Below are 12572 nucleotides of genomic sequence, written 5' to 3' on the forward strand. Positions count from 1 at the left end.
AGTTTCTCCTGAAGCAATAAAAAGAAATGTCAGACATATTTACCCTGGAGCAGACTTTCAAGCAATTAGCGTGGATTATAAAGTGTGACAGGTTAACAGGGACCGGAAAGAGAGAAAGTCGGGAGCAGAGAGGGTGATGATGAAAAAAAGAGAGGCACTGGATGAAATCGTGGCAAAATGTGCAAATTTGACAGACATCTTTCAAAGTACGTCACGCTCCCAGCATCTCGTGATTGGTGAGGAAGAGGAAAGTAACATTATTGCACAGTACTTACATGTTGCAATATTGCATCGAATACAAAACTGAATTCAAGTTTAGTGTCATGAATTCTTTAGGATGGCTGGTGAGTTTACAAATATCTACTATGTAAAAAGCAAAGTGGTTGTAATGGGACCATGACCATTTACCACTTTGTGAGTAATCACAACCAGGCCGTGAAGCCCGTGCTGCTGATGAGGAGGGTGAGGAGGCAGGTCCACAGGAGCCAAAGTCCAGGATTTCAGAGAGGACAGGTAGAGAGGTGGAGAGTTTCAACAATATTTTGGAATGTATATATATCCATTAGTGTTAACATTATTCTTTTCAATTTGTTATTCATTGTCCTCGATCATTGTAGAGGAGATACATGCCAATCATAAAAGATCTGGGTAAATTTTTCCTTGTGAATCCCCTCTCTTCCACCAAAGTGAGACTCCTGGGCTGAGAATGTCCCAGTCCAGGCCTGTGCTCTGCACACTAATGTGTGTCCAAATGAATCTGCTATAACAAGTTGTTAAAGCATTTCCCTGTCTCTGTGTGTCTTAGGTGGCTGCATTCAGATCTAGCTCATTCTGAGACCATGTGGAGAGGGTGGTCTCGGCATGCTCACTCCATGCTTCTGTTGCAACCAACTCAATAAACCGATACATCTGACTTGCTGTACTGCATTGGTAAAAGAGTTTGCTGATAATGCCTCGCCTCATAAATATTATGAATATCTAACCAAGCTTACCTCATGTGTCTTCAGAAGAGAAATTATTGTTGAGGCAGTGCGTCTTTTGAGTTGATGCATCAAGACATTCTTTTTGAGACGTAGCCTTGATGCTCGCTCAAAATGAATAAATTGTCGATGTACCTAACATTGTTAAATCGAGGAGACAATAGCAAACAAAGCAATTATGCACACACACTTCGATGCTCCATTTTAGATGGGTTTGTGATTTTGTCTGGGCAAAGATGGAAACTTTTTCAGGTAAAGGGTTAGCTTCCCTGTCAATTCGATCAAACACAAAACTGTTTGCAAGCGTGTGGCATTTGTTTAAACCTTCTGGGCCGCCGAGGAATGTTACTGTGTGAATGCAACTCCAATCAAGGATTGTTTGAAAAGATGTGTGGTGGCAATCTGTCAGAAAATGACTCTGGAAAAGCACAAAGTTGTGATTTGATAAAGTTTCTTTGAGTGCATCAGCAGCTCCTAGTTTCACTTTAAGCACTTCCCAGCCTGAGCAGCGAGCAAGAAGCTGTGCAGCGGTTTTATACACTACATAACTACCAAAACAGATGGTCGGATGCCTTCTGTCAGTAGAGAAATGGGATTTTTCCATTACAGATGATTCTTTGAATCGGAACAAAGGAAACAAACTACTGGTCTGAATACAGTCTGGGATGTGGGTCACTAAAGGGAGGGATTATCTGTGAAAATCCTGTTTGAGTACATAACCCCATGATAACAAATCAGTTTCTCATGTAGAAGTCAAAAGGCTCTCTCTCTCTCTCTCTCTCTCTCTCTCTCTCTCTCTCTCTCTCTCTCTCCCTCTCTCTCTCTCTCTCTCTCTCTCACTCTCTCTCTCTCTCCTTTTCCCCCTCTTTCTGTAAAAAAAATGATCTCCAAAATAATAATAACATAAATAAGTATCATATTTAGATCTAACAAATTTGTATGGTATGTCGATAATGTATTGCCTCATAGATGGTTAAAAGGAACGATGGCTTCCGTTTTACAATGCCTTAATTCAGACATTCATCTATATGCAGCACAGTCTGACAGCCCTATAGGGTAGCTTCTCTCTGTTGTCTGCTTTGACTGCAGCCTTCAGGTGCATTAGATAGTATGCTTCGGTGTCATGGTCCTATGGATGTTATATGAATGATGACAGATGACAATAGGTCATGCAGAAAGGATTAGTTTCTCTGTGTCGATGGTTGGGGGAGCTAACGTGCAAGACAGTGATTTGCAATTCATGGTTTTGTCTTGCCTAAGAGCACTTTGACTTCGTAATGAGGCAAAGCAACAGTTAATGGACCACCCACTCTGTCACCAAAGCTACTGTCACACACTAAGTTTCCTTTGCAATATATAGAATAGAATAGCTTTTATTGTCATTGTATAAGATAATACAACAAAATGCATTTGTGCTGTGCCTGAATCTTTGAACAGTGATCAATAACAGCAATAAACTATAAATAAACAACTATAAATAAATAATAAGTAACAATAAATAAACAACACACAGTTCCATTCGTACATTAAAACATAAGTAGTCCCACAGCTCAAGATGTTCCAATAGCTTAAGATGTCTCATATGACATGTCTTGACATCCTATATGACATCACGACATCACATGACATCACATATGACATATGACATATGACATCACATATGACATATGACATCCCAGATGACATCACGACATCCCATATGACATCATGACATCACAACATCACACCCCAAATGACATCACATGTCCCTTGCCCCATATGACATCACATGACATCATAGCTGAAGATGCCCAATTTGTCCCAATATTGCAATTGACTTTAGGGTACTAATTTGTCTAATGTTTGATTTTGTTTAGTTCACTTATGGCCCTTACCAAGAAGCTGTTCTTCAGTCAGCGGTGCGCGTGTTCAGTGATCTGTATCTCCTTTTAGAGGGTAACAGACAGAACAGGGAGTTACAAGGGTGGGATGCATCTTTCAGGATGGTGTTGGCCCTGCGGAGACAACGAGTCTTAAAAATGTCCTCCAGAGAGGGCAGGGGAAGTCCAATTATTTTTCCTGCTGTTTTAACAGTCCTTCTGAGTTTTTGGCGATCTGCCTCGGTGCAGTTTGCATACCAAGCTGTCAGACAGTATGTTAGGACGCTTTCTATACAGCATTGGTAGAAGGCCCTGAGCAGCTCTGCAGACAGGTGGTTCTTCTTCAGTGTGCGGAGAAAATAGAGTCGCTGCTGTGCCTTTTTGACAAGGACCGAGGTGTTCACAGTCCAATTTAGGTCTTCACTAATGTAAGTCCCCAGGAACTTGAAGCAGCGAACCCTCTCCACCTCTTCTCCCTTGATGACAAGAGGACTGTGGTCCTCATGGTGTCTCCTGAAGTCAATGATGAGTTATTTTGTCTTTTTAATGTTGAGTGTGAGGTTGTTGTCTATGCACCAGTCTGCCAGCTTGTTTATTTCCTCACGGTAGTGGGTTTCATTGTTGTTTGAAATGAGTCCCACCACTGTTGTGTCGTCGGCAAATTTGATTACTGTGTTAGTTGTGTGTGGAAATACAGTCAAAGGTGTAGAGTAAATACAGCATTGGACTGAGGACACAGCCCTGCGGTGCCCCAGTGCCGGTGGTAAGACTGGGAGAGAGCTGCGAACCAAATGTGATTGTCTGTGTGCGGTTGGAAAGAAAGTCTTTAATCCACATACAGAGGGAGCTATCGAAACCAAGGCCAAGCAGTTTGTTGACCAGCCTGCTGGGAATGATGGTATTAAAGGCTGAGCTGTAGTCGATAAAAAGCATTCTCACATGTGTCCCATTTTTGTCAAGGTGCGTGAGTGCTGTGTGGAGGGTAAGGGCAATGACGTCCTCTGTGGATCGGTGTGCTCTGTAGGCGTATTGATGCTGGTCGAAGCTGGCAGGGAGACTGGATTTAATGTGTTTTAGGACCACTTTTTCAAAACATTTTGTGATGACGGGAGTGAGTGCTACTGGTCTGTAATCATTCAAACAGGTGATGTTACTCTGTTTAGGCACTGGGATGATTACGGCATAATATCATTTCCAATATTGTGATTAGCATTTTTTGCTGGTTGATCTTGCAACTAAATGTGTGAGGGATTATTGCACCGTTTGCTTAGACAGGTTTTTTGCTTACACACAGTCATTGTAGGAATGTCCCACACAGGCACAACTCATCACTCATTTCTTAGATCATAAAAGGCTCATCTAGCTTTTCTTTCCGCCTCCTAAAGGCAATTAAGTGCCGCTGCTGCTGCTTCGGTGCACTTTTTTTTTAACTGCACAACCTTTATGAGGCGTAACAGGAAACTTCTCTTCTGCTGTTGTGATAAGGTGTGGGCTCACAGCTTATCCTATATTGGCTTTCCAGCATACATAGCTTGAAGAATGACATCCTGAAGAATTTTTAGCAGAATTTCAAAGGAGGAGATGCACAGCTTTTTCTTTTTTATTCACAAGGAGATTGGAAATGCCTCTCACTTTAATTCACTACCTACTTTACCATCGTCACAGCAACGGAAATAAACAGGTCTGGGGCGGCGATAGACCTCAACAGAAAGTCTCCACTATACATACAATTATAGATATATAGATTAAGGGGTTAGCCAGCTACTTTCAGGCTTAAATCAGATTTTTCTATCTACAAACCTGCCTCACTTCAGTCGCCACGGTAATGTGGGCTCCATGACTAGCCTGGTGCAGAGCAGGTTATGTTCCAGCTTTGTCAGGCTGAAAGACCAGCACCTGTTGACCAATCCATTCCTCTGGAGAATAGCACTGCAGGATCCCACTAACCTATGTGCATTTATCATCAGGGGGTGTCTCTGGAGGGCGAGGCTATTCACTAACAAAGTCCATTCGATTTCCCTGAGGATATTCTTTACCAAACGCCACAGATTCTCGGGGGAAGACATACAGTATTTCTTTCTTGATTTGCCATGTGTGTCATATTTCCGGGATTGCAACTACAACAATACGGATGAGAATAAAACTTAGTCTAAGGTATTTATCACAGATGATATTCAATCAACTTATAGCAGAGGCACTGAAGACTACTTGTATTTTGCAAATGATGCACTTTACATTCACACTCATATATACACTTTGCACTCACACACACACACAAACCTTGGTGTGATTACATTAAGATTATTTAAGGAGTAGGGGCTCAGTTAGGCATCTCAGTGTATAGAGTAAACGTAAATGATGTAAAAGGAAAAACTTCTTCTCTCTGGCTTTATATGCAGCAGTGGTGTTGCTCTTTGCAGTCATTATAGCTTTATATTCTGCATAGGCCTCTAATATTTTCCTTTGCTCCTCTGATGTGAAATACACCACGTGAACATCTTGTCTTGTTCTTGTAGACTCATCTTTGCATGCATGCCCCCCTTTTATGGGAGTAAGCACGTCGCAGCATGAAGTCGCCATTAACAAAGCTTGTTGTTGGTAATTGTGGTGTTTAGATTTTCTCGACATTTATGCAATCCTGTGCTTTTGTCTTTAAATAAAAGATACATGTATGCTATGAGGTAGCATCATTTTCTTTAGTTAATATTCCTAACAATGCTCAACATGCAGCAACCCATTGTCCCTCAGTGTCACGCTCGGTGCACCCGTGGTAGCCTTCACATCTGTATACAGACACACAGGGTTTTTAAATGACTGATGAATAACTGATTCAAGAACGCACCGGAAAGTTTCTATAGGATAATGGACGATGAAAAAATGCAAACCTACGTTTTGCTGTGAGGCGATGTTATTATCAACTGACTTAATTTCCCCTCTGTCCAACTCAAAGCTAATCATGTTGGCGGCACACTGCAGGTTACAAAATTGGTAAACACATTCCTATCTCCACTTATCTACCTGGACGGGCAGTGTTTTTTTTTTTACCTGTAAGATAGACAAATAAAGCGTAGACTGAACAACTAATACTGTCAATGCATATTCATAGCTTTGAAAGATAGATGCTAAGGACTTCCTGTTCGAATACACTAAAAAAGACAGATTTTCAATAGGAATGCTGAGATACCGTTTGAAATCCTTCTGCAGAATAGAACCTGAGAGAAAACAATCAGATCTCATTTGGACCACTCTACTAAAACATACATGCCAAAAAAAGGTTATGCCCCGACAAGAGAGAATGGAGAATCAGTTCTACCATGGAGACCAAGAGACATACATACAAATGATTTATTGGAACATATGTGAATGAAATGAAGAAAAAACATCTTATATGCAGGCACAGTATGCGTGGATCTTCAAAGGTTGCTGGTGGTTGCTTCAAACCTGCTGGTGTACATGCTGGGGTCAAGGTGGAGGAGGATGAAACATGTCAGTTTGTACATTGATCCATGCATGTGATTAGACGAACCGCTGAATGAACGGTGATGTGCTAAGCAAGTCAATGGACACTGACTGACTGATTAGAGTAAGTAATGGGTGTGATGTGCTCTACTAGGAGGGAGGGACGATTTAATCGAAGGATCAGTATGTAGGTGATGTGACGCAAGAGTCTCCCTGGTGATTTTGGTCAATTATGTACAGTATCATGAAAACACAAAATAATCTTTATAGACAACAAAAATGTGAATATACCTGTACACAACTTTGTAAAGCCAAAAGTCATTGCCATAAATGTGTAATGTTTTGAGGACTGGACTTGTTACTGGGCAGTAGAGGCAAAGCTCAGGATTATATTCTATCATTTTCTACAATTGCTGATTTTAAAGTTAATATTCACACGTAGCTCTGTTATACTAGCTCAATTGCAATCCCACACCAGAGACCACATCACCTCTGTACCTCAAAACCTCCACTGGCTCCCTGTCCAACAAAGAGCATGACTTGACTTCTATTAAGTCAAGGGATTTTTCGATCAGATAAATATGGAAAGACCTTGTATCGGTGTTAGTGATCCTCATATGCAGATAATTTAAAAAAAGATCCATCCCTCACATTTGTTCCTTTTCTAGTTTAGATTTCTTTCTTCTTTATGGATTTGTATAAAGATATGTCAGATGCTCTCAGTAACAGATTCCTCTCTGCCATATGTTTAGTTTTGAGTTCATCAATTATCGTCAGTGGGGACACAGAAGATGTCATGCATTTGGAAATGAGGCATTGTTGTATACCAACTGTCTCATAACCATATGTGCTGTCGTACAGAATTGAACCATAGCCTTATGCCCATGAGCAGAGAAACAAAAACTATGGCAGTTTTTTTATTCATACCCTACTGCAAAAGTCAAATACCACTGTAGTTCTCTCTTATTAGAATGCATGAAAGGAAAACTTCCTATTCCCTTGAGGTGCTTATGATGGATGGAAAATGATCACAACGACCTCATTCTGCCAAAAAAAAAACAAACGAAGAGCTGATAACTTAACATTTTAATAGCTGCACAGTTCACACATACAAAGTAACCCAAAGTGTTCAGACTCCAAGCTAGTGCAATACAGCTGCAGTTAAGTCACTGTGCGACCAAAGTCATTAGTGTTGAACAGATTGTTTATGGTTTTTCTTAACAATTGAACAGGAGTGACAAAACAAATGTCCAACCACAAATCCCTAAATCTCGTGAAAGTTCCTTCTCCAATATCCTTCAACCAGACATGAGGATGGAAGAGTTTCTGTGTGACACTGCCACCTACTGTTGTTTCAGAGTATCGCCAAGACAAACAAAGTAAACCTTGCTTTGGTCTTCACCGCCGTGCATTCGAGTTCTGATGGGGCAGCAAAGCGTTTTATGACAGCAAGGGTATTGATTTTCTCTGTCAATGGGAGATGCTATCAAATGCTTTCATACTGAAGGAAGACGTGAAAAAGTGGCACCATCAGATCTTGGATATGGCGGTCAGAATTGAGCCGGTCAGCACAAAGCAGGAGGCCAAGAGGAAGATGCAGCAGTTGACCAAACCCTGAAAAAGAGACAGGTTTTTAATGTTTGTGGCTGATCTGAATGACAACATGAGCGAATTTAGAAATTCAATTTTCAATCACTCAAATTTTACCCCCACCTCCACACATACACACACTGAACTACTGTGTCATTCTGCCCTTGGAAAAGCACTGCAAATTCAAATCAGTTCTTCAACCAACATTAAAAGAGCAGTACAAACAGAGACCGATTGTCTTTCGGGTTCTGTGCACAGCCATCACATTAGGTTCGTACAATGTCCACAAAAAGTACCACACACCCCCAGGCTGGGACAGTGGGAGCATTGGGCAATCAGCTAGGTATTGATGTCTTTGCTCCAAGCTACTAGTTCAGATATGTGTCTGGGTGGCACAATGTCAGATTGAGGTGGAGGCTTTCATACAACTCATTTTCTCAGCAGATGATAGCATCAATTTCACAGAGAAGGAAACTACAATTTGTGCCTTGCCCACCCAAACGGTTGAGAAAAAAAAAGAAGAAGCTGAAACTGGGGCAACTGCAACAGCTTATTTTCTAAAACAAAGTAGGAATGCAAACACAAAGCAGAGCTGAGTCTATTCTGGTATTTCTGTATTAAACCCTGAGACAATGCTGGATCAAGGCCAGCGATCTATGCAGTGAGGATTACATTGTACGATGATGAAACAAACATCTCCACAATCGAATGGCAACAACAGAAGACAGTATTTTTGTGTACATAGGCAAGGGTGCGACTGTGATTCAATAAACACTTGTGGATAGAACCAGGCAGTCACATGCTGGCTAAATAGAGCAAACTTTAAAAAAAAGAATGCCTCAATCACAATGGGAGGAGGCATGAGGACCAACACTGAGGGAGTCCCACCTGCCGTTAGATCAGGAGAGGCCCTTTAGAGCAATTATTAAAATTTGTTGCACTGGACAGTGACCTCCTGTCTAGACTGATCAGGGACAGAAACATATTTTTGAGCAATTTCCACAGCAAGATTTAACATTTTAATGAAACATTCCTTTAAGACCAACGCTAACCCTAACCCCCCCCCCTATCCGCATGCAATAAATCTACAAACGTTCTAATTTCTATTTCCCCAATTTTCACTTTCAAACATCAAAGCACAAAGCCAAAGTTCAAACTGTTGCCTTTCTTTTCGTGTTGATTGAAGCCGTCTGCTGCTGCAGGCTGATCTTTACCCATAGCAAAAGCTATCACTATCCTGCATACTGAGAATTGCGAAACGTCCCAATCACCACACTGTCCTGCCATCTCCACCAGCATCACTGCTACCAGCATCTACTGACTGCTGTCTTGTTAAAAAGTTTTTCAGTGGACCTTACTGGAAATAAATATTCCCGTTATACAACTTCCAGTAAGCAAGGAAATGAAAACAAAATGTTAGGACTCTTACCTTAATCTCTTTGAAAACCAAGGAACCCCAGAGTGCTGCGACCAGGCCATAGCCCTAAAGACAAGAAACCAAACAGCAATTCACTGAGCAAGCACAGAATAAATGCAATTACCTACCACTACCACCGTTTAGCATTTCAAGTCTTGAATATGGTACGTTATTACTCCACGTCGGGACAAGAACATACTTACTGCAGTGACAATAGGAAAGGTAATGACTGCACTCAGGTAATTACTCGCCAAGAACCAGCAGTATGTGGCCGTGGTCCACATGAATCCAGACAAGAAGCCTGAAGAGCAAAAAGTGGAGACCAAATTGGCCAATTACAGTAAAAAAAAAAACACATCATTGCTCCAGCAAGTTGGAGGACATTTAAATAAACTTTATTTTAATCTAAAAGTGCAGTGTAGTGAGCCAACAGTGGTTTGAGTTGCTACCTGGTAGGATGGCTCTGGAGTAAACTCTGGGCTTGTTTTTCATGGCAGCACAGTAGAGGATGAAGTAAAAAGTGCTTGTGAGGAAAATCCCAGCACTCAGCGCACAAACATAATCAGGGTCTGCATAGATATAAAACATTTGCTACATTTGTTTCACTGTTGTTTTACTTTGGAATGTAACAAATCCACAACTGCCAGAGAAGTGATCAGACACCCACTCCATCTCTGTGTAGCAAAGCTGTACTGAAGTAAACAGTTATAGCTGCCTGAATCTAATAAAATCAGTTGCTCCACTGGGAAATGGACAACAGAGGAGAGAAAGGTGCAGCATCACAGTAGAACATGTGCGACTTATACTTTTGTATAGAAGTAGTACAGATGTTGGGTAAAGCTTCGACTCCAGACGTTACCGTACCGTAGAGACTGGCTCCATGGAACATACTGTCATTGCACTTTGACTGACTCTTAATGTAGAGGATGGGAATGTAGCACGAACTGTACAACAGGCCTGACACAACGGCCAGGAGGCAGCCTCTGGAGGGAGGAGGAGGAAGAAAATCAATGCCGCACGAGGGTGGAAGAGTTGTTCATTTATATTTAGAGTGTTGTGTAGTTGTACTGCAGCAACTGGTAGGTGCGTGATTTAAATATTGAAAATAAAGTATTTGTCATGTTAATTTTGAGACGCAAAGAAGCTTCACCTCCCAACACTTGTTCATGTCCAAAGCAAACACAGATTGAGCTAATATATATATAAAATATTTAATTCTTTCTCACATTCTTAAGGATATCACAATTCAATAGAGACATGCGTTTCATAAAATCTGACAGCGTGGGCCGTGTGACTAAGAATAAATTGCGCTCACCCAATGCGTCTTTTCGTGGATCCCATGGAGGTAAACCACATCTCTGCCTCATAGCTGCCGGAGTTTGCTCCCTGGAAAACAACATGCTGAAATTGAATCATCTTCAAAAAGACCAAATGCTTTCTTCAAAATTCACTTTAAGTAGCAACTGGGTGTGTGATTTAAGTTTAAGAGGATGTTGGTTAATTCCAAAGTGTGATGTAAAGCAGGTTTAACCAAAAGGGACAAACTGCTCCGTAAGAAGATGTGAGGCGAATACAGCAAACGACTAGTCAATGCACTCACCCTATCAATCAGTAACGGGGTCATTTCTGAACTGGGATGCGGTTGTACGTCCGATTTCACAAAGAAAAAGATCAGGCCACTGGAACAACACAACACAAAACGTCTTGTTGACGTTCCTAAACAAACTTCTAAATGAGACTTGCCTCCAAATGTCTAATGTACCTGAGTAGACACAAGCCAGCCCCACAATAATTCATTATTGGCTTGGAAACTTCCTGCACAGCAACTCCAAACAACCCAAATCTGCGTGAACAACGTGGCAATAGAATTCAATAATCTGTATTCAATTCAAAACTACATTGAATGTAATACAACAGTAAAAAGCATGTCATTTTCCACTTTGCAAATTAAAGAGCACATCTGACCTTGTAGTGGCCCAGCCCATTAATAAAGTCGTGGAGCCCCACAGTAAGATCCCCAGGCCGAGGCCAATGGCTCTAAGAACTGGAACAGCAGCAATATTTCCTGTGTACGACGTAAGAAATTGAAAATTATTCGCCTCACAGTACAGTGTGTTATAGTGAAACCGAAATGTTTACAGCACATAGTTGCATTTTGCTGTGAACTTGCAACGTTTTCTTAGTTTACTCTAGCAGTACAACCATTCCAGACACGTGAAGACATGCTCCAATAATCATAGATCAAATGATTGATTAAGTAAAAGGGGGGGAAACAAAACAAAAGCCGAGCTGCTGTTGGTTGTCCTCCTGCAAACACACACACCTGTTGCCCAGAGTGCACCTCCAATCATTGCAACAGGGTGGAATTTGGGTGACTGAAGAATTATGTCTCCAATCATAGATACGCCCCATATAGATGCACAGTATACCCACTGGAAAAACATCCCTGTGAATAGAAGACAAGCAAATCATCACTCAAGTCTACCAAATTTTCCCAATGATTAATTAATTCATATGGCTCCAAAGTCATTCCACTTAAAAGCGTTTCCACATATTACATAACACTACATCTCCAATATGGCTGATACTTACCATCTCCAGTCTCTGTTCTTTTGACAGGAACAAAGTTGCTTCCATACAGAACGGCGGAAAGCAAATTTGCAACAATTCCACAGGCAAAATTGGTCATATTGGTTGAGTTAAGAACACCAAATATTTCCACTATGTGAGTTGGTGCATGTTCTTCCGGTTCGATCGCTGAAACAATAACCCAAACGGTAACCAAAGGATGAATGCATTCCAACAGATAACAGAAGACAAAAGGCTCTCCAGTCCTTTACACACCTTCTTCTGCGACGCCTTTGCTGGTCGTCAACAATGCGAACACAAATAAAAGCAAATATGGCCATTTTGCGTCAAGCATGTTAAAACTGGACAGATTTGTTTTTTGCCTTGTTGTTTTTTTTTTTTGGCAAGTCCACAGTTTTAAAAGCTGCCAGCACACTGACCTGCATGTGTGTGTGTGTGTGTGTATCTCTCTCTGTGTGTATGTGTGGTGGTAAGAACTGAAGCTCAACCAGGTGTTGCTAATTATCTAATTAGTCCCTCTGTCAGCTATAGCTTCAGCTGGAAATGAAATTGAAATGAAATTAAAGGTGATATATGAATATATACAGCGTCAGAATGATGCGAGTTAACTGTTAGTTGAGTTCTCATATTGTTAAATAACTTAAAATATGTGTGCTGAGGTTCAGACAATGGCAATGA

General features: G+C 41.1%; 1 protein-coding gene across 1 annotated transcript; it reads right to left on the reverse strand.

Annotated features, from left to right (window-relative positions):
* Nucleotides 1–7399: 7399 nt before the first annotated feature.
* tmem144b (transmembrane protein 144b) lies at nt 7400–12228 on the reverse strand. The gene is made up of 12 exons (XM_076149258.1): nt 12150–12228; nt 11898–12062; nt 11629–11751; nt 11271–11370; nt 11068–11148; nt 10906–10984; nt 10621–10691; nt 10170–10288; nt 9755–9874; nt 9509–9606; nt 9318–9371; nt 7400–7912 (listed from the first exon to the last, which is right to left on the reverse strand). Exons 1-12 carry the CDS (start codon nt 12226–12228, stop codon nt 7829–7831), a joined length of 1173 nt encoding a protein of 390 aa, XP_076005373.1. The 3' UTR covers nt 7400–7828.
* Between the last annotated feature and the right edge of the window lie 344 nt (nt 12229–12572).

This window comes from Genypterus blacodes, unplaced genomic scaffold, assembly GCF_046128005.1.
Source record: "Genypterus blacodes isolate CSIRO-AG114 ecotype Tasmania unplaced genomic scaffold, CSIRO-AGI_Gbla_v1 ptg000044l_1, whole genome shotgun sequence".
In the NCBI taxonomy this organism is placed as follows: domain Eukaryota; kingdom Metazoa; phylum Chordata; class Actinopteri; order Ophidiiformes; family Ophidiidae; genus Genypterus; species Genypterus blacodes.

Bases quoted from the DNA above. Each gene is read 5' to 3' on its own strand.
- tmem144b (XM_076149258.1), bottom strand. From the start codon at position 12,228: ATGCTTGACGCAAAATGGCCATATTTGCTTTTATTTGTGTTCGCATTG. The intron at 12,063-12,149 runs GTGTGTAAAGGA...TTATTGTTTCAG, and splicing joins CAAAGGCGTCGCAGAAGAAG to CGATCGAACCGGAAGAACAT. The intron at 11,371-11,628 runs GTGTGTGTGTTT...CGTCGTACACAG, and splicing joins AGGTGCACTCTGGGCAACAG to GAAATATTGCTGCTGTTCCA.